The 26,384-nt window shown below is 42.2% G+C and overlaps 1 protein-coding gene across 1 annotated transcript in view; it reads right to left on the bottom strand.

The window, feature by feature from the left end:
* Positions 1–26,384, bottom strand: part of SMS (spermine synthase) — a 48,265-nt gene that overhangs the window by 11,433 nt on the left and 10,448 nt on the right. The window contains exons 2-7 of the mRNA XM_090264298.1: positions 15,577–15,697; positions 12,168–12,258; positions 11,327–11,391; positions 6,564–6,739; positions 5,653–5,807; positions 5,100–5,189 (exon numbers count right to left, since the gene is read on the bottom strand). Of these exons, the coding sequence (XP_090120424.1) occupies positions 5,100–5,189; positions 5,653–5,807; positions 6,564–6,739; positions 11,327–11,391; positions 12,168–12,258; positions 15,577–15,697 (698 nt within the window). The remainder of the gene's footprint in view (positions 1–5,099; positions 5,190–5,652; positions 5,808–6,563; positions 6,740–11,326; positions 11,392–12,167; positions 12,259–15,576; positions 15,698–26,384) is intronic.

A 26,384-nucleotide genomic window follows, 5' to 3' on the forward strand; every position in this document is an offset into this window, starting at 1 on the left:
CTTGGCCTCTACAAACACAGCCATAATAAACCTTCTTGTACAGATACCTTTCTGTCTGTGGGTCAGATGTGCAAACATTGTATTGCAAGACAAAGGCACGTGTATTTTAGTTTTTATGTCAATTCACACTCTAATCAGCAATGCATGCAAATAACTGTTTCCTTTCATCCTTTCCAGCACTGTGTGTTGTCCTCTTCTTGTATTTTTGTCAAAAATCCCTTGCTAATATTTTCACACAAACTTCCTCGGCCACCAAAAGGGGTGAGCATGTTGTAAGTTTCTAGGTTATTTGACTTCCACCTTCTGAGAAGTACCACTTCGTACACCCTTTATATCTTTTTATTTAATTTTCAATTTTAAGTTGTAAGGACTCTTTGAATTATTAAAGGGATTAAATTCCGTCATGTTTGTTAGTAGTTTTGTTTTCAGTCTGCCTTTGGCTTTGTTTATGTTGTCATTACTGTTTCTGAGGCTCTTGCCTTTCTTTTAAAGGTTTCCCAACTCCTAAATTTTCCAAAATGTGTTAGTTTTTATATCTAGAGCTTAAAGCATCTGAAACAAATTTTTCTATGGTTTCTAGAGTTAGTTAAATTTGTTCTCATGTAGAAGGACAGCCAGTTATGCCAACATCATTTATTAAATCAACTAAATCTCCATTTCCTAAGTGAAGTAATTAATGGAGTATAGGGATAGAGTGAAGAAATAAAATGGAGTCACTATGGTCAAGCTGCTAAATTATTTTTAAAATGTAGGCTGAGGCACAAAAAAAAAAAAAGACTCAGTGCTGTAACTAGCCTGGGAACTTAAACTTCTGAACTTTGCAGCTCTGCATAAATGCCTGGAGGAACATCTGTTGGTTCTGTGTTAATGCCTAGACATCCATCAAAACCTCAGATGACCATGTGAATGATCTCAAGAAACCATTCCACCCTCCAGATCACTGGACACCTGAAGCTTACCATCTTGGACCAATGCCTGGGCTAAGAATGCAGGATTCATTCTTCTCAAAGATTTGTTTTTTACTATAAAAACTCTCAGCTCTTATTTCCACTTTGGAACACTTTTGGTATAGCCTAGTTGTATTTCGAGTTTGCAAACCCTAATCAATACCCTTAAATAAATCTTTGTCATTTTATTTCTAGCTTTTCTTTCATTTTTAGACAAAGCCTCCTGACTCTTTTGAGCTAAGTCAACATACCTCAGGCCACATACTAGCTCTATGTGTTCAAGCCTGTGACATTCCTCTTATCTATTTGTCTATTCCTGTGTCAACATCATACTTCCTATTTGATTACAAGAGGGCAAATCTCCCTTCACTATGATTATTTTAAAATTTTTTCTTGGCTATTCTTAGAAATTTATTGTTACAAATCAACTTCAAAATTATTTGGTCTAATTTTTAAGACTCCCTTGGGATTCTGATTAGAATTACTTATATAGAACAATGTCTTCCTAATTATAAGTAATTCTAATCAGAATCCCAGGGCAGTTTTAAAAATCAGACCAAAAATTAGATTAAAAAAATCTTCTGCTATGCTAAATGCAAAACAGTTTGAGAATTGGGGGTGAAGGGTAGGCTGGAAATTCTATTCAAAGTAGCGACCAATCACTTTACCAAATTTCTCATGAATTCAACTAGATTTCTAGATGAGTTTCATGGATATTTTAAGCATTCATATGGTCTGCAAAGAATTTCTTTCTACATTTATATGCTTTTCATTGTCCTACCTTACTGAATTAGCTAATGCCTCAAAACAATGCTGAATAAAGGTTTTAAGAACCCTTATCTTATTCCTAGTTTTAGTGGAGATGTGTTATGTCATTGTGGGTGAAAACGGGCCACACACTAAACCTGACAAGCTCACGGGAGGCCTGCATGGTGGCCTTACAAACTCAGAGACAAAAAGTAACCAACCACATAGGATGGTCTGAAATGAAAGCTTCCTAACTAAAAGCAGTTCATGATGGGTACTCTTGTCCTAAGCCAGCATCTTCCCTGAAAAAGGTCGATCTTTACCTTCACTGAGCCTGTCTATTTTCCTTATGCCTCTACAATGGAATATCAGTGTAATTTCCTTTTCCCAAACCCCTCAGGGCACAATCACTCACCAGAACACAGACCACAGAACCCCTCATTGTTATTGTTATCATGTTAATTATTACTTGTTAACTGTTAACTATACCCACCAAAGAAAAGAAGTAGGTGTCTCTTTTACTCTTTACCCAATCCCAGAGAACTCCCCTCTTTGCTTTCTTCCACCTCTCTAATCTATCACCCTTGAATTTTATGTAACCTTCCTAACACCTTCTCCTTTTATTGTAATGTATAAAATAAAGTGCAAAACTGCCAATCTCCGGAGCATTTTATTACTCCATTGAGATTTTGCTTCCTGGCAATTGTCAGTTTGGCTCAAATAAACTCATAAAATTTCTCTACAAGTTTGGATGTTTCTTACATCAACAATATTATCTTTAGGTTTCTGACGGTTTCTACCATGTTTAGTTTCCCTTCTTTTGCAATTTTATTTTACCTAAAGAGTTTTCATTAAGAATGACTAAATGTTCCCTAATGCTTTATTAATATCAATTATTTTCTCCTTTAAATTATTCATATAATGAATTATACTGATTTCTTAATATTCATATTTTTTTACATTTATGAACTAAAACTTTCTGGTATATAATTCTTTAAATAAACTGCTATATTTAATTCACTACTATTTTACTTGGAAACCTTGTACATACATACATATTCTTTTTGTACTACTTTAATGATTTTAATACTAAAATTTAATTCCATCATAAAAGCAACAGGAGAGCGCTTTGGAACATTTTCTATTTTCTAAAAAAGGTTAACATGAGTAATTATCTGTTTTTAAAATAATAAACAGTTGCAAAGACCTGGTGTTATTGTTAATGGTAGTCTCATTTCAATGCCTAAGGGGCTTGTCCGCTGCTGCCTGGGACACCAGAAGCCCCACCCTCGGGAAAGGTCTCAGACTCAGAAGAATTTTCCATGCTCCCCCTGGTGGTTGTTCTGTTCCAGAAAGAAGGCACAGAGAAAAGGATGCATGCATTCAGGCAACCAACTTCCTCAGGAGCTCAGCCATTTCAAATAAAACACTACTTCCCTAAAATGTGTGGCTGTTATGTCACTCTCTGCCTTTGGTGCTCTATCCTCAGGTGGAAACTCAAGTGGAGACGTTGTCTCCCCAAGGTTGTTAGTAAATCTTCCTAGTTATCTATGGCCTTTAATTATAACAGTGCACAACTCCACAGTACTGCAGGTTTGGACTGGGGTTCCGTTCTATGGTTTTTTAATCCATATAAGGAACTAGGAATCTGAATCACTCCTCTAAAGTTATCCCATAACCTTGAATAAATGTCCTTTAAACTCTGAGCTTAATATTCTTTATATACATAAAACAGAAATAATATCCACTTGGTACACGTGTGAGCATTAAATGTTAGAACACCACAGGCAGCCCCGAGCTGGTGTGGCTCAGTGGATTGAGTGCTGGATTGTGAACCATGTAGTCACCGGTTCAAGTCCCAGTTGGGGCACATGAGGGGGTTGCGGGCTGGGTCTCTGGTTGGGAGCATGCGAGAGGCAACTGATATTTCCCTCCCTCCCTCCCTCCCTCCCTCCCTTTACCTGTCTCTGAAAATAAATAAATTCTTAAAAAAAAAAAAAAAACACCACAGGCAGAGGGTGTAGCTAACAATGCAGATATTATTTGTAATCAATGGTAACTTAGCTCATTGTGGAGGAATTTTGTCATGTTCTAAAGAACCTAATTGCCACCTCCCCCTTTTAAACTTTCAAATAGTACAAGTGAAATATATATATTTCTTTTCCTTTTGCCCACAAAGCAGGTACAACTGCATTTTAATGTAGATAGAATTCCTCTCTCAGCTTAAAAAAATTAGCATGTATGTTCCATGATATAAAATTTGGATGCACACTTTAGGGATGATGGAGTGGGGGTGAGTAATTTACATATCAACAAACTAACGCTCTCATCTAAATTGCCTATATATGTGGAGATACACAAGATTCTGTTCAAATAAAACATGTATTTGCTTAGTTATTTTGGGTTAACCAGTACTATAGGTATGGCCCTCAAACATGGATCCTCAAATACAATAGAAAATGTACCCTACAAACTATAGCGATAGATTAACTTGCAAGCACAGTAGAATTTAGGACAGAGACAAATTTGCTTATTTAATTAGCACATTCCCTCTGAAAGGCCCAGACAGAGAGACATTATTCAGGGAAGAGACAAAAGGTGGTGACTGCCACACCTGGTCAGAAAAGGGTACATGATGTCTTTTAGATGAGAATGAATGAATGTTATTAAATCCAGAGAGTCTAGAGTTCTTTCTTTTTATAAGTACACATATAAATGTGCATCTATAACTCACAAAGAGAATGAAGGGGAGCAGAACACGCCACCTCAAAATAGGCCCCTTCAGCATACTATTTTGAGTTCTAGGCATTGGTACAACAGCAAATGTAGAGAGCGGCTTTCTCTGAATTCCGCTTTATCTACCTAAAAACAGATTCTCCGAAAGGAACTCAACTGTCATAGATTCCCCGCCCCAGGGGATTCAACCAGGAAGATCATCTCTTATCTCAGGAGAAAAGACCAACACCACATGGACTCAGGCAAACTCTGTCACAAACTATCATATCTCCTCATCTATTCTTCCAAGGATCCGTTCGTTCATCTTTCCCAAAAGTTATTCACTCTCCCCTAAAACATCTACATCCCCTTTTCCTATTAAGACAATATTTTAGCATAAATTTGTAGGCCTAACTCTGTGCTATTCATTTTTCTTTGGGTATTGCCCATGTATACATGAGGTATACATACTAATAAATGTCTGTTTTTCTCCGGATAATCTGTCTGTGATTATAGGAATCTTAACCAAGAACTAGTATGGCAGAGAGAAAATTTCTCCTCCCTACAAAAGGATCTATTCCTCTTCTTAACCAAATATATTTAAAAGTTGTTTTAGGAATGCAAAATTCATATCAATAACAAATGTATTATATTCTCAGTTCATGTAAAAATATTATCTGGAAAACATACCTGATAGCAGTCTCCTTTAAGATTGTCTAAGACGTCACCACACGTTTTTCGCATGTATTTCTTACATCCATCAATCACCATTTGGTCAATGTTCGAAACAGGTTAAGGAGAAATTTACCCTGAATTTGGATATATCAAAGAACTCTGAAATAGTAATACTTTAAAGGAAAGGTTAAGACAAAAGTTTTATAACACTACTTTGGATCTTCCAAGTTAAAAAATGACGAGTAAGGCAATGATCTTACTTTTGCCCTAGGGACCCTCAAAAGGAAGTGAATTTTGTGTTCTTCTCATAAAGAACCTATTTCAGCAACTGCTGAGCAGTAGATATGGTACCAAAGTCATTTGCTCTTTAATTTGCACCTAATTTGTCTCTGCTTCTTTGTTGGTGGTCACATAAAAAGGCTATTGCTACTAAAATGAAATGTTTGTTTCAGGCACTTTTGACCACACCATTTGCCTGGTAACATTAACTGGAGCCTTAAAACAAAAGGGAACAATAAAAAAAAACAAAAGTATCCCACTGAACTCAATCTCATATAACAAAGGATATCTCTACCATGGTGACCATCTTTGGTTTCAGTTTGACTATTTCACATAAAATGCCCCCATCTCCACCTCCCAGGATCAGCACGTCTTTGCCAGTGTAATCTTCTTTGCCACTGCCCATGATGGCCCGGGTATATGCCAAATCACTCTCTGCCAGATCTAGGGAGGAAACAGATCCAAAATGGTGACTCTGCCTAAATCCACACACCACCTGACTCACAAGACTAGGAAGTGCTGGATTCTATCCTAAGATGTTTCACTTTCAATCTTTAAAAACTGTCAAAAATGTACAAAGGTATTTTTCTTTTGGATTGTGAAGTTTTCATCAACCCCAATACAATAGATTACACACATAGACTACACACACACAGAACACACACACACACACACTACTCATTTAGAAGAAAACTCAGTAGTAAGGACATACTGATAAGAAAAATTAAAAGCAATTACGTTTTTCCAGATGAAATAATACATCTGAAAGTTGCTTCAAAATGAGGGAGAAAGTGCTCTGGTGTTTAGGGGAAACAAGACTGGGCAGGAGTCGATTACTGTTGACACTATGGTGAGTACATATGGGTCCATCATACCATTTTGCCTACTTTGATGTGGGGTTTTCCATAACAAAAAGATGTTTGTAAATAAGCAATTATATACTTTTTGAAATACAGTCCAAATACTCATCACAAAGAAATTAAGAAAAAACAATGTCAAGACAAAGTTTTTATAGCTCTGCTATAAAACACAAAGGCCCAGGCAATCCATCCACAGGTTAATACAACAGAAATGTTAGAGAAACAGCAGTGCCAAGAACAAACTTGGGTAAATCCACAACATTGCTATCTGTCAGGAGAACAATATAATCCAACACATTGTCACTTTCTTATACAATTGGGGTACAGATGGAATACTTACTAACATCCCCACTAAGGATGAGAATATTTCCAAACTGCTTCGAGTGCAGAATTTTAATGTTCTGATAAGGTGAATCTTTATCATACACCACTTCATCTATGTCGTATTCAACCAGGCGGCCATCAGCAGTGGGCCAGTACCTATCAATGGCCCCTCCTCGAACTATGGGTGGTAACCTGGAAAAAAAAGGGAAATAGGAATGAGCCTTGTAAGAACGCTGCTTATGGTGAATGGAGCCTGCCTTAAAATTGGACCTGGGGGCAAGTGTGCAGAAGCAAGCCACATGACCACAGGCCAACTCCTGAATAGTACCCAACAGTGCTAATGCTTGCCTTTCAGATTTAATGAACATGGCAACCATGAAATCTCAGCAACTGCTGTACAAAAAGGACTTTACTTTTTAAAAACCTTCCTTGGCATGCTTTAAACTTCCCTAGTAACAGGGGAGGAGGGTGGGTAGAAGTGGAAGAGGGTATAGAGGCAATACATGGTAGTGGGAAAGATACAATTAATTAATTTTCCTAATAAAAAGCTGAAGGAGAAAACGGCTACTGCAGACATCACACTTCACCCCTAATACTCCAGAGCAGACTCTCTTAACTTGCCTACATATCCACATGGACATTATCCCATTCCCGCAAGTGCACACGATGTAAAAGCATTATGGAGTTCAGAATCCATATTCAAGTGTTTCCGACTGCACTAGTAATGTCCTTTATAGCTGTTCTGCTTTTGAATGAAGGATCATACACTGTATTTTGCTTTGCTTTGCTTTCCTATCTTCGTTTAATTTCGAATAGTTTTTTATTCCTTGTATGTTTCATGACATTATCATCTTGGAAAAGTCCAGACCAGGTGTTCTGAAGAAAACCCCTCAGGTGGATTTGCCTGATGATCTTTTCATTGGAGTCAGGTTGACATATTATACGGGCCTTACATCAGGAGCAAGAGATGTGTCCTTGTCCTGTGAGGGGGGGACTCAAAAAAAGCCTCATAATTTATTTGTAAAAAGTGGTGTATTTATTCTTACATGTTTAAACTTCAGTCACCTTCAAAGTACTCTCCAGTGGATGCAATACACCTATCATGCTGTTTTCTTTCCACTATTCAAACAGTTTTTGAACTCATCGATTTTGAGGCCTTTTTGTGCTTCTGCCGTCTTTTGTTTCACCTCTTCCACATCAGCAATACGTTTGCCTTTGAGGAGTTTTTAATGCAGGAAAACAAACAAAAGACACTAGGGAGAAGATTGGGTGTATAGGGAGGGTGGGGCATGGGGGTCATGCTGTTTCTGGTCAAAAACTGCTGAACACTCAGTGAGCATGGTGTGGGCAGCCGTGCTTGAAAATCACCCATCCTGAAATGGGCAAACACATTGAAAGAGTCCTCAAAAAAATTCACTGAAGCTGAACGCAGCCTCTCACAACACCAACTGGTGCACTGACACAGATGGGTTCCTAGAACACTTACCTAGCGGGGTAAGCCTGCACTGCAAGGGGCCCGCCCTCCAGAAGATAATTCCAGGCTTTTTTGCCCCCACCCCCTGCATCACTGCTGATGCTAAGTGTAACTGCTTGGTTGAAGTAGATAGCATCAGATCTCTTCATGTGCAAAGGTACCTTTTCTCTCTCTTTGAAATTACTAAGAAAGTTGTGGGGTGGTCCTCTGCACTAGGTGAAGGTCCTGATCTCCCAACAGGCCTTCACCAATGGCTCTGGCATCTAGAAGATTCTCATGTGAACCAAATATTACTAGAGTCGCTGCAAGCTGGTGATTTTCTAATGCCATTATTCAGAAGTACTCAGTATTTTAGTAAGATGAATATACTCAAAACTACCAGCAGAGGACACTAAATGACAGGGACAAACAGACCTGGAAAAGGGACTCAGCAAATCTAATCGGAACCCAAACAAAGTAAGAGCTCATTGCACACATAGCACAACAGTCTCCGAGTCATGTGTTCTCAGACACCGTGGTGTCTGATAGCAAAACAGCCACAGACAGCTAAAATGCTGGGAGACGCTACCTCTGACTGGTTCTGAGAGTTTCTTTCCCTCCCTGCTCACCTGCTTCCCCCCAGAGTCCAGTCTGGAAACTCATTAAGTTGTAAGTTTGTGTGAGGAAACAGTACTAACATCTGTAAAGAACATTGAGATTTACAAAGCAAGTTCCCATAAACTCTCATTTAATGCTAACAGCTTCCGATTTAGCCACTTCATCTTTCAGGTGAACAAATTAAGCTGTTAGAATGTTAGGCAGACCAGAAGTTTGTCTTGTAAAATGTGAAGCCCCCATCAATACACCTCCCCATCCCAAGAGCAGGCAAACAGGACTTGGGGGAAGCCTCTTCCACCGCTAGCAGATGGCGGGGGTGGGGGGGAGATGGAGTGAGGTAGGAAGGTGACCAATATCAGGTCCCAGCTTTCAGGGATAGAAATCTACCTCTTGGTTGACAGCCAGCCAGCCAGCCAGCCTTCTATAGGCTTTTACTGACCTACACACACACCCCTTGAAAATAAACAATGCTCATTCTCAGTTGTGTCAACAGTGTCTTCGCTAAGGTTGAGGTCTCTCCTCAGTTGCAACACCGTGATTTATACAGACTGGCAAAGAAACAACAAGGATCTCCAACAGGATGGGGATGCCATTACCTTGATGAAATACTCATCCTTGCATGACATGCACCTATCTCCCCATAATGGGCGGCGGGGACTGTTCTGGAACCCTACACAACTCCTATTTCAACCTTCACTACTGAAAATCAAAACTGGATTGTAGAGTCAGGCAGAATATGCCCTGGACCTCGGGGACAGTGTGTAAACTGCAAGAATTTTTTTCCAATAAAACTGATATGAACTTGTTTTCCTGTTCCTTTTCTTTTGGAAAGTAGAATACAAAAATAAATTTTCTAAGAAATATCATGACTTCTTAAGATGAAAATCGACACTTCTTCCTCAGCTGTCATAATTTTAGGTGTCACCGAGTTATTTGTTAATGGCTAGAATCTCTAACAATATCACTCCCCAGAGACAAAAGTGGCACCATACTTGTCCCTTTGAAGCCAATAACAAAGGGCCCAGAGCAAAGTCTTTTTAACTACTTCTCCCTCCCTCCTCCCTGATCTTATGAGAATATGTCAAGGCGGTGACAAGCAAAAGCCAGGTCTGCCTTTTGAACTGAACATCTAAAACCTAACTTCACTGTCACTTTAGAACCTCCTATACCAGAAAAACACAAATGAATCAAGGCTTCTCGTAAATGCTGAAGCCCCTAAACACATTCCATCCGTTTCCTGATTCCCAGAAGTAACTCTGATAAAAACCACACCAATAAAACTCAAAGGCATTTTGATGCTGGCCAATTCATCACCACTGAGTTTAGACACTTTACAACTCAGTGGGAAGCTGTTCAATTCAAATGGGTGTATATAAGGAAAACTCTTACAAGCAGGAAAAGAAAGATGACAAGTCCAGAAAGGAGCATGGGTGTGGAAGTGTTTTTTAATGAGGAAGGGGCTGAGAACACATAATAAACTGAACTCGGGTAGGGTAAACAAGTCTAGGTCCTCTGACAGAAATGAAAAAAGCGGGCAGTTCCACATTGTGTCATGTTCTTTCACTTGCAGTTTCCTGCTCTCTGCCCCATCAGAGATTCAACAACTTTCTAGTTCTGTCGTTACGGGCCCTGGAGCTTTCCTTCGGACTGAGCCATTAAGTACTTAAGTATCCTAACTCTTGCCAATAAGGATCCCCACTTCTGGAAAGGGCCATGAACTAGAAAAACCTGTATTCCAAATGCTTCCATCAGTGATGGCGTGACCTTGGTATAAAGTCCCTCTGAGTTTCTACATCTATCTGTTTCCCTTTATGAGCAAGAGACAAGACTCCAAACTTTGGGGGGCCTGATAAGGAGCCATCCAGGGAGGCAAGAGCAAACTGCTGAGAATTACTTGCTGTGAATCCATTAATTCCTGTTCTTAATTCCCAGGATCTACCGGACTATTTATTCCTTCCAACAAACGTTAACACTGTTACTTCAATCAAAGCTGTTAACATCTGACACCAGTGGCAAACACCTCTGTGCTATCCAACATGGCAATCACTAGCCATTAGCTATTGACATGAGGCAAGTGAGCCTGAAGGACTGAACTGTTTGGTTTCATTAACTTCATTTTAAATAGCCACATGTGGCAGAGTGACTGCACTGCTGCACAGGGAAAGCTTAATGGTCTTCATTACCATTTGAAGAGAACCTACCTGTAACTGCTCAAGGTGGGTGGCCTCTTGATTCTTAGCACCTTGCAGAGTCTTCTTGAACATTTTGAGACCAATTTTCTATCACTCCATTCTGTCATAAATCTCTTAACTGCTTAATTCTACTCTGGAGGCCAGGCCTCTGAGCAGACACAGATGACCTTTTCCCTTTACTGGATGAAAAGCAGAAGAGTTTTCCAGCCCCCGTCTGACTGAGGCGGCAGCTTCACCCAGCTCTCTGCTTTACAGAGTCCCCAGCTCTTTGGAGTCACTCCACATCTCCTTGCTGCCTTTGTCCCGTCTTATCTAGCATTTCTCTCTCCCTCTCCCCCTCCGTAGGTACGTGTCCTGTTTTGGTGTGAGGGGCCCACTAGCTCAGCCTACTGTGTTGCCAGGAGCAGAAGTTGACTTTGATCTTTGCCACATCTTCAGCAGACACACCACAGGGGAAACACCACCACTCTATTTTACCGATTAAGCAAACACAAAGACACTCAGGAGTGGACTTACCGCTTCACCCGCCTAGTACTGTCCTGACACAATTCTTTCATTCTTTCTTCTACTTTGTTCAAAAGCTACAATTAAAAAGAAATGAAATCAGTGGGTTCCTAGAATAGGTTGAGCCGAACAGTGAAATTACAGACCAGGAGGCTGAGGCCGTGTTGACAGAGCTGTGTGATACAGGCAGGTACCCAAAAACACACATCCTCCCCGCTCCCCACAGCAGCCCCCAGGCCCGGCCCAGTTCCGCACTCCCACACCAACTAGCCCCATGGGCTGAGCCAACCTCTCAGTTTCAGTTACCAACAAAATAATTGGAAAGGGGAAGGCTCAAGGGTTATGCAGATATAATATCCTGGCTAAATGATTATATTCCATCCCCTTCAGTGGAAAGTAGAATCGGTACACAAGCAGTGAAGGGAAAGATGGCAGCCACATTCCTAAAAACAACTGAGGAACAACTATTTGTCTTCTAAAATCACTCACTGTAAAGGGACAAAAGTCTACAGTTAACTGGGAAGTCAGCAATTATATGAAATAATTTTAACATTATTAAACGGAGATGGTTTTGTGATCTGCAAATACTTCAGTAAATGAAAATTAAAAACTGGTCCTGACTGGTGTGGCTCAGTGAGTTGGGCATTGTCCCCCAAACAGAAAAGGTCACCAAATTCGATACCCAGTCAGGGCAAATGCCTGGGTGACAGGCCAGGTCCCTAACTGGGGGCTAGAGGGAACTGATCGATGTTTTTCTCTCGCACACATTGATGTTTCTCTCCCTTTCTCCCTTCCTTCCCCTCTCTCTAAAATTAATAAATAAGCTCTTTTTTACAAAAAGTAAAAAACTGACACTGTCAACTTCTTTGCCTTCCGCATCACCATCGTAACTCTGAAGGTCCAGCAACACCAATCCATGTGGGTAAATTCTCAAATTGGCAAAGCTACAAAGGAAAGCATAATTTTAAGGTTAGGAATTGCATCATGACACGTAAGAGAAAAAAAAAAAAAAAAAAGAAACCCAATTCAAAGGAAAGACCATTTCTCTTTCTTTCCCCTAAATTACATACTTGATCCTGTGGCTTTCTTATTAGTGCCACTTCTTGTGGACAGGAAAGCCACCAATCATTCACGGAAGATTTAGAAAGTCACCAAATGCTAAGATTTGCAAAACAGGTTTTTGGGCCCAGAAAATCATTCGGCAGCAAGTTCCATGAACCTAATTTTTAAGAAGCTTGCCCAGCAGGTGATTCAGCCAGATTTAGTAACCACTGGAAGGGAGGGTAGGGAGGGGCCAACTGGGTTCTCCATATTAACCTTCAGAATTCAAAACATAGCCAAAAAACATATACACATAACACAGACACAGACAATAGTGTGGGATAGCCAGAGGGAAACAGGGGTGGCCTGTGGTGGGCTGGCTGAGGGTGGGCAAAGGGGGAGGGGGGAAATGGGGACAGAAGGATACTTTGCTCGGGGCGATGGGTGCACTATGCGGTGTGCTGGTGATGTTTTATTGAATTGTACACTTGAAACCTGTATGGTTTTGTGAGTCAATGTCACTCCAATAAATTGAATTAAGACAAGAAAAGAAAAACAGAGCCCGGTTTTTCCTACTTGCAGGCAGGTGGTGATTAAATTCACTGAGTTCAGGGTCAGCATACTCCCTGCAGCCTGCAAGCCAGACCCAGAATGCAGCGTGTTTTGTAAAACCTGCCCTCTAAAAATGGTTTTTAAAGAGCTCTTTTTTTTTTTAATAAAAGGAGACTATGTGACAGACCTTGTGTGGCAGAAAAAGCTTTCTGGCCCCTAATTTAGTTAATCTGAGCAGATGTTTTCATAAAATAAAAAATAGAAGAGTCATCACACGCAATAAGAGGTAATTATCTGAGGAAGCTTTTGTTCAATTATATTGTGTATTTCTATTGTATATATGCAGATGTGTATGTGATGATATTAATGTTACTTTTTACTATAAGTCGTGGTTAAAGAAATACTTGAAATATACTAAATTAGAAGATTGTTCTGTTCAGACAATACACGCAGTGTACTTGAAATTTAAAAAATAAATGCAACTAGTTAATTTTCACGTTCAATCCTTAGATGGGACTCAAAATCAAGTTCAGGTCTGAGCCACCACACTCATTTACTTCTGAATGAGCTGATCGGCTTGCCCTCCCGCTCCCCCACAACCAGCAACACAAAAGAATGGGACCCTTTGACCACCTGGATAGTGCTATCGAAGAGTCCTCTGCCAGAGAACCAGGGGAACACAGAGAATGCTGGAAGATGGGGTGTCAGTTACCAACCTCAAGGGATTAAAACCAGAAAAAAAAGGAAAAGTTACCAGGGGAAAGCATGGAGAACATGAAAAAAGGAGGCTGAGGACCAGGACCTCAGTATGGCTAAGGGGCCATTAAGCAGAAGTCGGTCCAGAAGCTGGGTGTGGAGCTGCAGTGCTTCCCCTGAGCAGGTAGGTGCCTGGGCGGGAAGCTTTCACAACAGGCACCATGGGGATGGGTCTCAGCTGACCAAGTGAAACAGGAAGCCCAAGGGAGAAAATTACGTTCTTAAACTAAGCACGCTAATTTTTATTTTCTTTTTCTGCTTATAAAAGCCATTTCCAAACAGTTCTTGTCACTCAAAAGCTACCTTCCAGGAAGAATTCTAAGCCCTCTGGATTGGCTGGAATTGGTTGGTGTATCAGGTAGAAGAGTGAAGAACCGCAGTAGAGAGACAGGTGGGGCCAGGCTGCCAAGGCCCTGAGGAAAGAGGCAGTCAGAGGCCAGGCTTCACCTGGACTTAACCGAGGTGGCGCGTGTCAAGGTCAGATTTGCTGTGGTCCCCAAACGATGGACTGCAGCAAGGACAGTGAGAGATGGTGGCAGGGAGGGTAGAGAAGAGAAGCCAGGGCAGAAAGGGGCTGCATGTGTGCCTGCATGAGCTAGAGGGCTTGGGGACAGCTCAGACCTCTGCTTCCAGGACACTTGCCAGCAGCTGGGCCAGACCATGGAGAGAGGATGGAGAGCCGAACGGGGTTGGGTAGCAGTATTGATTTTTGGATCACCCTTGGGGAAGAAATAACTTGAGATACATCTGAGGTATCTGCTAAACACATATATGGAGGTTTGCTACATAGTTAGAAATACAAATCTGGGCTTGGGGAGAAGGGGTGAGGATGTCATTGAGAGGCATCAGGAGACCAAATGCCAAATATTGCCACAGAGGTGGACCAAGTACCTACAAACATAATAATGGACAGGGAGGAGACCTCAAAACTAAAAGTTTCCCTCATCTCACAGCAATGTCTTCTGGGCCTCTGTAAGATGGGGTGGGGGGTATTCTAATAGAAAAACAAGGGAGAATATGGGACATTAATGAAGTCATGTGGAATTCTAGGACTTTGTATTCATTAGGGGAATAGAATGAAACCCATCAAAAATACCCAGGAGTTCACATTTTTAAATCAACAGTGCAAATTACTGCCCTAAGAATCTTAATGGCATACTAAACCAGTCTAGATATAGTACAGACATAGAGAGAGGACAATAGAAAGAGTTCAATGGGTGATTTGTTATCAGTCATTTGGTAAATTTAGGTTTCCTTTCCTATTCTGAGAACACATCAACTTTCATCTACATTTTGATTACATAAAGTCCAGACAGTCTGTAAGTGTTAAGGAAAAAAACTAGAACTCTTGGATCACCTCAGCTTCCTGTCAAGCTTCTTGTAGACATTTTCATCCCGCATGGACCCGATGGTCTGCTTTAATGGGCAATGACTTATCACAGTGCTACTCACAGCGGAGTCGACCCACCAGCAGCAATGGCATCCCCTGGGAGCTTGCTGGAAATGCTATTGGGGCACTGCCCCAGACCTACGAAATCAGAAACTCCTGGACAGGGGCCCAGGAACCTGTTTTAACTACGTCCAGATAACTGCCTACCAGTTCATACTGCTTATGCTGCCCAGGGCTTCTGGGTCCTGGCCACACAGTACAATCACCATGGGGGCTTTGGAAAAATACTGATGCTCAGTGGCCTCAATCTCTGGGGGGGTGTTTCCTGAGAGTGGGGCTTTGTGTAAGGGCTCCCCAGTGATGCTACTGTGAAGCTAAGGCTGAGAAGCACTGAACTCTGGCCCCCCCCGAAGTTGTCAAAGGAAAAGAAACCTGGACACCACCTCCCACCGCCCTTTGCTGCACCCCCTCCCCAACTCCTAAAGTGCTTAGATGCAGAGAGGAGCTCTCAAGGACGTCTCACCTGCCATTTTTGTTGATGTAGGTTGCTAAATAGCCATGGTCCTGCCAGGTATGCACCGACTCTGTCATTCCCTGCTCCTGGAAAATGGACTGGAGGCCTTTTAGAATGGTCTCACCATCAGCTAGAGGGAGGAGAAGGCAAAATAGTCACATGAATCGCGTTCAGAAGGAAAGCCAGTGAGGCAGTTTGATGACTGAGCTTTTTAAGAAACCCGGAATAAAAAGTTGCCAGTCACTTATCCCCTTTGTCATGAGCTATAAACTATTCTCCACCCTGCAAGGAGAAGCCGCACAGATTACCAGGTAACACAAGAGAACACAGTTTAAAATTTAAAGATTTAGAAATGAAAACATCTTGGAGTATCCAGGTGGGTCCCTAAATCCAATGACAAATGTCCTTATGAGAGAGAGAAGAGGAGAAGACACAGGGAGAAAGCACAGGAGATATGAAGGCAAAGGCAGAGACTGGAGTGATCCACCACAGGCCAACACCTGGAGCCACCAGAGCCACCAGAAGCCCCATTAGCAAGCAAGAACCCTCCTCTAGAGCCTTCAGAGGGGGCGTGGCCCTGCCCATACTTTGTTTTCAAACTTCTGGCTTCCAGAACTGGAAGAGAGTAAGCTTCTGTTTTAAGCCACCCATTTGTAATACTTTATTATTATCACAGCATCCCTAACAGACTAATACACCCACCAAAATTATATTTTCAACTTTGATTAAACAAAAGCAAATGGAGTAGCAAAGATGGCAGTAAAAGAGTGACTTTGTAATCCTCTGAATCCCCAAACACAGAGCAGTTAGGGTACTACAACCCAAACTCACAGATACCATTTAGAATAAAACTAGATGACAGATTGTACCCCCAAACCTCAAAATAGGGTAGGTGGAGACAAGCAGGCCACAGCCCAGACACCTCTGTGGTACCAGCAATTGTGGAGAGGAAGGAAGAAGTTGAGAAGGCAATTAGAGTTCAAACACCCCATTAAAAAAAACACCAATAGGCCCTGGCTGCTGTGACTCAGTGGACTGAGCACCAGCCTGTGAAACAAAAGGTCGCTGGTTCGATTCCCAGTCAGGACATGTGCCTGGGTTGTTGACCAGGTCCACAGTTGGGGGCTTGTGAGAGGTGGCTGACATGTCTCTCTCCTACATTGATGTTTCTCTCCCTCTCTTCCCCTCTCTCTAAAAAATAAATAAATACAATCTTTTTTAAAATAGCAGTTTACCCACAAGGAAAGGCTCTCCCTCTTCCCTTTGAGAAGACAGAAGACAGCACCCAGCAGACCACAGGAAGGAGAGCAAGGGACCTGGGCAGGGCCAGAGAGTGTCAGGGTGGCCCTTTGGACAAGCAAACTGAACTGAGGCCACATCCAACGAAAAGCCCCACATCAGGGAGACACTACTGGAGCAGAATCCACACCACACACCCATGGGAATATAAGCATCAACCAACACGAGCAGTGGCCTTGTGTGTCATTCAAGTCTTACTCATTCCCAGCAAAACTGTGCCTTTGGGAAACTCATTTGGCTGAAAGTGATCTAGCTGGCTTCGCTATTCTGAAATTGGGTTCAGGAAATTAAAAAGAGGAGGCCTGAATTATAACCCCAGAACAGTGGTTTTAAAACTGAATTCCATCCCCTAAAAAATTTTTCTGATTTCAAACTTGATGAAAAGATCTGACCTTGTTCAGTTTGTGTTTGTCAAGGAAACCTGGTGAGGTCAGGCCACTAGGAAAGTAACTGAAGGGCAGAGTGGTAACGAGTCCACATCCCCCAGCGGTACTTACCCCAAAGAGGATGAAATCCACTATGTAATTATTCAATCCTCCTTGGCTAGAACAGATGTTTTCTGTTTTGAAAGTGTATAAAACAACTCATCACTCCTGGTAAATGGCCTCAAGAATGGGTTCTGCTGGTACATTACAAAACAGAACACAAATCCCCCAGGCTGGTGAGGGGACAATCCAGGCAGGACCACCCTGTGTGTCACTCACTGGCCAGGCTGTGCAGTCAGTGAGCTCAGCCCACAAACTCTGTCCCTTGGGCAAGAGAAAGGCATTTACTTTGTGTGATATATGCAAGGCCCTTGACTGCTAGCAAAGCCCAGCATGGAGACCATCCCCTTTTTTCTAACTGGCGCAATTAGCAAGGGCACCATGTGGGCTGATACAGGCTCTCCAGTCAGGTTTCAAGTGGAAGAAAGACACAAGAATTTCATGTGTAACATATTTCTATACTGTGGGTTTACCCCCCAGTTCAGTAGAAATATGCCAGGTTTGAATGTTATTCCTGGCTGTCACCACCTCCTGGTCCCCATGGGCGCTGTGCCAGTCCTGCCACTGACCTGAGGACTCCTCTGTCACCCACCCTGCTCACAGCCCTTGGAGAAGAGTCCACAAAGGTGAGCCAGAGCTGAAATAACTGCCAGCATCTCTTTTCCAGAATCATGGTTTTAAAGTGAAAAGAGAAAGCCATAGATGTAAGCTCCATTTTGCAGTTTCTAGAACATCTAGACCATGGTTTTCAATCCTAGCTGCACATTATAATCACGGGGGTGGGGGTGGGGGTAAAATTCTGATGCCACATCCTAGACCAATGAAATGAAAATCTGGGGGTAGGACCCAGGCATCAGTATACTTTTAAAGATCCATGGGAAATCCCAATATACAATCACAGTTGAAAACCACTAATCTAAACCACTAGACACAAAAAAGAAAAAGAAACCCCCACAATCTCCAAACTAATTACACTCAAGCCATCAAAGGGTTATTTCAACCTTCACGCCTCTCTAGTAGGGAGCATGTAACATGACCAAGCAAAATGTACTTGGCTCCTAAACTGAGGTTGACAATATGGTTTAAATGACGGTCCTGCCCTTCACAGGACTTTGGTAAACTGAGCCATACCCACTAAATGTGAGTAGTCCCCACCTTCCTCTTACAAAAAAAAAAAAAAAAAAAAAAAAAAGTGTCATAACCCAATCGCCCAAGGACAGAATCCCTTGAAAAGCACTAGATGCGCTACACACGAGTGAAAGTGAGTCTGGGGTCAGAGGATACCCAACTCTGGGAACACAAGATAGCAATGTCATAAATGCCTACAAATCAGGAAATTCTAAAGTAGATTCAAATGCTAACAGAGATATAACCACACCACTTTTAGGTAGACCTGGTAATACAAACTAGGGTAATAAATAAAATGTTTGGCAAAAGTTCTTAGAAAACTCCAGCCAGACAAGAAGGCTGTGTAATAACTATCGTACTACTCAGAGCCTTCCAAACTGCTCAGGACCACAGCCACCTGTCCCAGGGTAAAAATGTGTCTTTTGTCTACTGGGAAACTCAATGCCCTCATTTCCAGATCACTGCCTACTTTGTATGTGTTTATTCAGCAGGAACTTAAAAAGGAATCAACTCGGGGGAGGGAAGGATGAAGGCCCAAGTTTCATCTTTCTTCCTCATTTTCTTCCAGGGACCCACTTATAGGCCTGTCTTAGGAAATGAACCTCAGTCTTCTGACCCTGACCATCAGCTCCAGATGGTCAGATTCCCAACCTGTACATGCAGCTGGAACCTGCCTCCCGCCCAGCTGCTCACTCCACTGTCCTCTAAGGAACCCCTGGCGCTAGCATTCATTCCCTCCATCCCTTGTGGTCTGGTACTGCCATTTCATCATCAACCCATCCGATGGGCATAAATTAAGAAGATGAGCTGTACCAACTCAACTTTAGTAGCCTAACGAGGTGATGGATTCTTGTTGAATAAAAACCTAAGAAACCTGGTATCCTGGTAAAAAGGCTGGAAAACATGCTTCAGTTATATTCCCACTTACTCAGCTTTAAGAGGCTAAAATACTGTAATCCCCTTAACAAAGTGGATTCCATCAGAGACTGCCCTCAGGAAATAAGCAATCCAGAAAAACTCTTCACTCTATCAATAACCTTGACTTGTGCCTTGAAGTCTTTTACAACTTCAAAAACTTCCATTAAGACCACTCGGGACAAAGGACATGCAGATTTTCTTTAAGCTACCTGATCTGGAGTCTCTGCCATGCTGGATGCCACCCCTTCCGCAGGGCCATCAGGCAGCACCAGCCTGCCAGGCTATGGGCCGCTATGGGCCAGAGCTGCACTAGTCTCATCTGCGAAATTAGGGGGTGGGAATAGGCAACTTGTGGCCACGTAACTCTCTGCCCTCTCTCACACACTCAAGTAACTCATGAAATTAGGAGATGCTTTTCTATTCTTGCTAAGCTTTTTAAAAACTATGCACACTGTAAATTCTACTATCAAGCTCCCCCCGCCCCAGTTCTTTGTCTCCTTAGGTCTCTCTCCCACAACGGCTCAAGCTATTTAAGTTCCAAGGCAGTGGTTCATGATCTCATCACTGCACCATGCCCAAGTGGTGAGGCCCAAAGCCCAGCCTCCCGTCAGCTCATCTCCTACCTCCTAGACTGTACTGTTTCCAGAGCCCTGTGCCATCCTCCTACCTGATTCTGCACTCCCTCAGGTCTGCCTCCCCCACCCACACTTCTCCTTTTAAGTCCTGGTCAGAGGACCCATCTGTGTGCAGGGCCCACCCGCACTCCCTCTTATGCCTCCATGAGTGGCCCACTGCAAGAGGAAGCACAGACGCAGGTATCCTTTCCTCAAAGCCAGAGATTGATGTCAGAGCGCCAAGAGCCAGGGTTGCGCTGTGCAATTTCCCTTCCCACCTAAACCAGCTTCCTGGCTTTCTTGATAGACCTCTAAATATAAATAGGAAGAAAGGGAAACTGAACTCCAATACAGTTTGAAGTCTTTCAAGTATCTGCTTTAAAAATCTTCTCAGAAGTCCTACTATTCATAGTAGGGTGTTTGGTTAGATGACCACTGCATTGGTCAAAACTCAAAATTCGACACTAAGATGTGCTCTATGTAAATCATATCAAGTTAAAACAAGTCTGTTCCAGGGCCCCCACCACCACTGGCTCAGCCCCTCTGAAGCTAACAAAAGAGCACCATCCTGCTCACAACTCCCTCCCACCCCAGCAGCTTGCTCACAACTGCCTAAGGCTGAGAGAACATCTTTGGAACTCACTCAGGATATGCTAGGTGTAACTGTTACAGAATGGGGGTCTCCAAAACTCCCCAGAGCCTGCGGGTTGGTGGATGGGGAAAGGAAGCAGCTTTTAAGATGCCTTCACCTGCCTGTGGCTAGTGGCTAGTGTCTTTGTTACCCAAATGGCTGGTTCTTCCAAGGTCCCAAGAAGATGGGAGGGGTTTTGGACCATGGAATGGTACACAAAGAGCACACAGAGCCTGTGCAAGGTGCTGTGAATGGTCAGAACTGGTTACCATGCCCACTGCGTCACAGGACGCAGTCAGGGATTTAAAAATAGGCGGCAGACATTTTGGCTAGGAGAGCACCATGTGGCTTTGAAAAAGGAAAGGGAGAACTCCACACAGTTTACAAGGAGGCTGGGAACTCCACATGGTTCTGCATTAAGATCTGAAAGGCACCACAACACAGGCAAAACCTCCCCAGTCAGGATCGAACGATTGGGAGCTGGAACTGTGTCTGGGAAGTAGGAAAACTGTATCTCTGACTTTTCTAAAACTAGCCTGGTTTGGTAGGGGGAGGCAGAACTATGTGTTTGTGGGTGTTTTAAAGAAAATAAGACTTAACAGCAAAAATCCTCAAATCTAAATCTATATAACTATTAAACAAACAATTCTTTTTTCTTTTCACTAAACTCTGGTACTAAGAGTTATGCTTCTGGTGGTGGGCAATTGGGCCCCTAATAACTGAACATCCCATGGGTTCTCTTTCAATCGGAGCAGCCCGTGGGTTCTGTTACATAACCAGAAACATAAATGTTGACAGGCAGATCACTGAAGTCAAGTAATATACAGAAACAGTCTACATATTTCACAAAGAGTTTAACACTTAAACTTAAAATAACATTAAGATTGTTTTAATTTTTAAATTTTAACCCAGGGTCTATGCATCAGTAGACTTCCTACACATTCAAAGGCCTAATGAATTTCCAGGGATTAAAGTGAGGGTCAAGCAGGTAGTTTCCTCAGGCCTGTCTTCCTTGAACAGATTTGTCTCATACTCCCTTGTCCAGTTCTTTCTATAACAGCAGCAAGATGATTAATCTCCTCACCTAAAACCCAAGCCAAGAGGAATGTTCAGAGCAGCACGACTCATAATTATCAAAATGTGCAAAACCCTAATAGCCCAAAAAGTTCTAAATGGATAAACAAATTGTGGTATATCCATACCATGAACTATTATTCAGCCACGGAAGAAACGCAGCACTGACGCACCCTATAGCATGATGGCTCTTGAGGATATGATGCTAAGTGAAAGAAGCCAGTCACAAAGGAGCCCATGTTGTGTTATTCCATTTTATGACACGCCTTTACGAAAAGCAAATCAGTAGGTGCCAGGGACTGGGAGAAATGGGGCTGATGCCCAAGGAGTACAGGTTTCTGTCTGGGGTGATGAAAATATTCTAAAATTGTCTTGATGGTCACACAACTGTTAATATACAATCGTCCCTTGGTATCGAAAGGGGACTGGTTCCAGGACCGATGCCCACCATGGACACCAAAATCCAGGACTGTCCAATCCCTTATATAAAATGGCATAGTATTTGCATATAACCTATGCATATCCTCCCATATACTTTAAATCATCTCTAGGTTACTTATAATACCTACATATATTGTAAATGTTATGTAAACAGGTGTTATATTTTATTGCTTAGGGCAGCAATTTTCAATCAGTGTGCCGCAATAATTTTTAAAACATGCAATACCTGATTATTTGGCCAGGGGCACTGGCCTCTTTTCCCTTAGATTGTCATATAAAAAAATGACAACATCCAACACAACAGTAGCCAGCCGGTGTGAAATGAATCAACATTATACCTATTTTTTGTCAGATCTGCAAAAAATATAATACATTTTTTGGTGTGCTACAGAATTTTAGTAATTAAGTTTATGTGTGCCACAAGATGAGTAAGGTTGAAAATCGGTGGTTTAGGGAATAATTTTTTTTTTAAAAAGTCTATCCGTGTTCTGTCAGCAACAAGGTAACTTTTCCCCCAATTATTTCCCATCTGCAGTTAGTTGACTGTGCAGATGCACAGGGCCAACTGTACTGAAAATCACTGAAATGTATACTTCAAATGGGAGAATCGTATGACATTTGAGTCATATCTCAATAAAACTGTCCCCCAAAACCCAAATACACAAGCTGCACTTTTGGATTCTCAGTTACTGTTGAAGAAACCAAAGCAACAGGAATTTCTGGAAGTGGCAATCAACCATAACTCTAGGCACCAGGTTAAAGGAGTTTCAAGGGGTGGTCTTCCTACCTATTCCCACCAGTCAGTCACCATCCATCTCCAAATAGCACATGTCTGAGTGGCTGCTGTGTGCAGGCACTGTCCCAGGTGCTGGAGATGGCTTTCCTGCCACTGAAGTGCACCTGCAGCCTATCTCAGTGCCTGGGTTCAATCACAGCAGTGATGTGCATACAGCACGGTGACTAGTATTAATAATACTGCATCATGTATTTGAAAATTGCTGTGAGAGTGAATGTTAAAAATTTTCATCATGAGAAAAAAATTGTAACTGTGTGATGATGGATGTTAACTAGACTTATTGGGGTGATCATTTTGCAATATCTACAGATAACAAATCATGTTGTACACCTCAAGCTAATATATTGTTAAATGTCAATTATGTCTCAAAAAGTAAAATAAAATTACAACAGTGAGCTGGGGTTGCAACATACAGAAAGGGACAATAACAAACAATTTGGAAGTCTTATTTTCAGAGCAGTTTCTGATGTTCATTGAGAAAAGCAACCTAACCAGGAAAAATTAAGTACAGAAAGAAAGAAGAAGACATGCTGAAATTGGATTGGGAGCCACACAACACAACACAGAAGCACCCAGCTCTGAAGGCAGGCGTGCGTTAAGGAAAACCATATGGGACTGTTTACAGTACCAGCCACAATGACTACTTCTTAAAACACACATTCCCTTATACTTGGCATATTGCAAATGTGCTGTTCATTATTTCACTGTCCAGCCTTCCCTTTCCCACTGCAGGAGAGCAATTAAAGGGAAATTTCCCATCGCCCTCAACACCTACTGGAAATGGGGTAGAAGCCTTGTTCTACTTTAAAAGAATACCAACTAACCCAGGTCCTCCAGGAGCCAATCTTCTTACAAAACTAAAGGAGGGTTTATAAAAATATAATTTGTGAGACACAATCCTAATCTGCCTTTAGTTCAGAACCCAAACACTAATACAATATTGTACCCTCTTCTTCCTGCTAAACCCATTTCCCCCAGCAAGTCTCAATAGGCAGAGAGGGTGGCACTTCCATGGAGTTATCAAGTGGCTCAAACTCTCCGGTCCTCACACTGTTACTTAGCCCACTGGAGAGGCTAACCAACAAGTTATAAAGAAAGGCACAGAAAGGGGAGATTATGCAAAAGCCTGGCTTTCAGTTGGACAGAAGGTTAACACTTGGTTTGTGGTCATGAGATATTAAACACCGGGTCATTTGCCCTTTCCCAGAAGCAATCATTTAAGCAACATAAGGCATTCTACAATTCCATGGGCCCAAGGTATGTGTTTTCAGAGACGAGGAAGGAGTAAACTCGGGCCAGAGCTGTGAACGAGAAAAGGGGAAGACCTCCAGGGCAGGGGACACAGAGAAGAGGTGAAGACCATAAAGAGCCCTGTCTAGCGGCTACACTCAGCTCAACAGGAAGATGTTAAAGGAGTGGCACAAAAGCCCTCTGCCTAGTGTGGCTTAGTGGACTGAAAGGCTGCCAGTTCAATTCTGATGAGGGCCCAAGTCTGGGTTGTGGGCCAGGTCCTTGGTTGGGGGTATGCAAGAGACAACCAATCTATGTATCTCATGCATTGATGTTTCTCTCCCTCCCCTGTCTCTAAAAACAAATTTTTAAAAAAGCAGGCCCAGCACCATCATAAAAGGTACATGCCAGGTAGCAGGGTTTGAGGTTAGAGGACAGGAAAAGACTTAAGGCACCTGAAACAGGAAAAATGACCAGCCCTTACCTTTAGTTCAAAACTGCCATCCACAGTCCACCATGAGGTGTGAAAGGGGTCCCAGCTGCCACCTATCAACTCCCCCTTTCCCTCATGTCACAGAGCAGCAGGATGAGAAGAAGTTCTAGGCTGGACCAAGGTCAGACGGCAAAGGAGTTTCCTTCAGGTCAACCCAGGAGAACAAGATTTGTTTCCCAAGGTGACTGTGGGATCGCTGCTTTTCTCATCCAGGAGCACTCAGCCAGTATCGGAAATATCCCACTCTTCCCACTAACTTTAGGTGGGCAGAATCCTTTACAGGTCAAACCTAGCACCATTTGTGTTTTTATACACAATTCTAGCGTTTCTAAGCCAAGCTTCTATGCCAGGCTGTGAATCAATAGCTTTTCCAGAGATAACGGACTTTGGACCTTGTCATGTCAGAAATCACCTTTATATCAGAGCTGTGTCTGAGCGCAGTCCCAGCACCTTCCCTTCCTCTGACTTTGACCAGGGCAGACTCGGTGAAGACATTCAGGTATGCTCCCTTCAGAGGACCTCCAAGGAGATTACTCAGCACCTAGAAGGTGCTGGAAAACCAAGCATGACAGCAGAACAGCACAGAGATGAAAGACAAAGGACACAAGTTAAAACTCCCAGACACAGAGAGAGACGTGTGCAATGATGGATTCCAGATGAGAAAAAGGCCATGTGCAGGGCCTGGGAATCTGTACTTGTAAATTTTTCCAGATGGCTCTGAAGCAAGCCACTAAGACTTACTATAAAGGCAGCAGTGAGCAAACTTGTTTTGTAAAGGGCCACATAGGAAAGATTTCAGGCTTTGCAGGTCTCTCACAAATGTGTGTGTTTATGAGTTTAACCACCCTTTAAAATTGCAAAAATTATTCTTAGCTGGAGGACTATAGGCCAGAAAGCACGAGTTTGGGCCCAAGGGCCTTACTTTGCTGACTCCTGGTCTGAGGTGTTTTCAGCTCTCAATCCCTAACCAACAGAGACAGGAACATGCAGCTGTAATCTACAGCCTGAATTTCCAGAAGTGGTGTTCAAGGACAATAATCTGATGAATGCTTCCTAAATTCAAATTAGCAACTTATTAAATGGGGGGGGGGATAACCAATCTAATACCCTATATAACTAGGACTCCTGCTTTTTTAAAAAAAAGAATACATGAAAGTGACATTAGCAGCTAACAAAAACCCCACACTACAGAATGAGAAGACTCAAATCTCTAATCTATGGTCCCATTTCAAGAACCTAGAAAACTAAAAGTAAACCCAATGCAAGCAGAGGAAGGAAATAAGGGTAACAGGAGAAATCAATGAAATTGAAAAAAAAAAAAAAAAAAACCCGAAGCAAACACGATTTGAGGAAAAAACCCAACAAAACTGAAAAACTCTAGCAAGACTGACAAAGGAAAAAAAGAGGAGACACAATCGCCAATATTAGGAATAAACAAGAGATATCATTATAAACACCAAAAGGACAATAAGGGAATCCAACAAACAACTCTACACAAATAAATTTGACAAGTTGAGAAGGAACTGGGCTAATTCTTCCAAAAACACAAATTACCACCATTCACCAACATGAAATATGTAATATGAATGGCCCTGTAACTACTACACTATTAAGGAAACTGAGGGTGGAGGGATTGAGCAAGAAGGACATGGACAACAGTAGGGTGATTGCAAGGGGGATAATAAAGGGACTAAATGGTTAAAGGAAA

The sequence above is a fragment of the Furipterus horrens genome, unplaced genomic scaffold (assembly GCF_987537825.1).
Source record: "Furipterus horrens unplaced genomic scaffold, mFurHor1.1.pri manual_scaffold_17, whole genome shotgun sequence".
In the NCBI taxonomy this organism is placed as follows: domain Eukaryota; kingdom Metazoa; phylum Chordata; class Mammalia; order Chiroptera; family Furipteridae; genus Furipterus; species Furipterus horrens.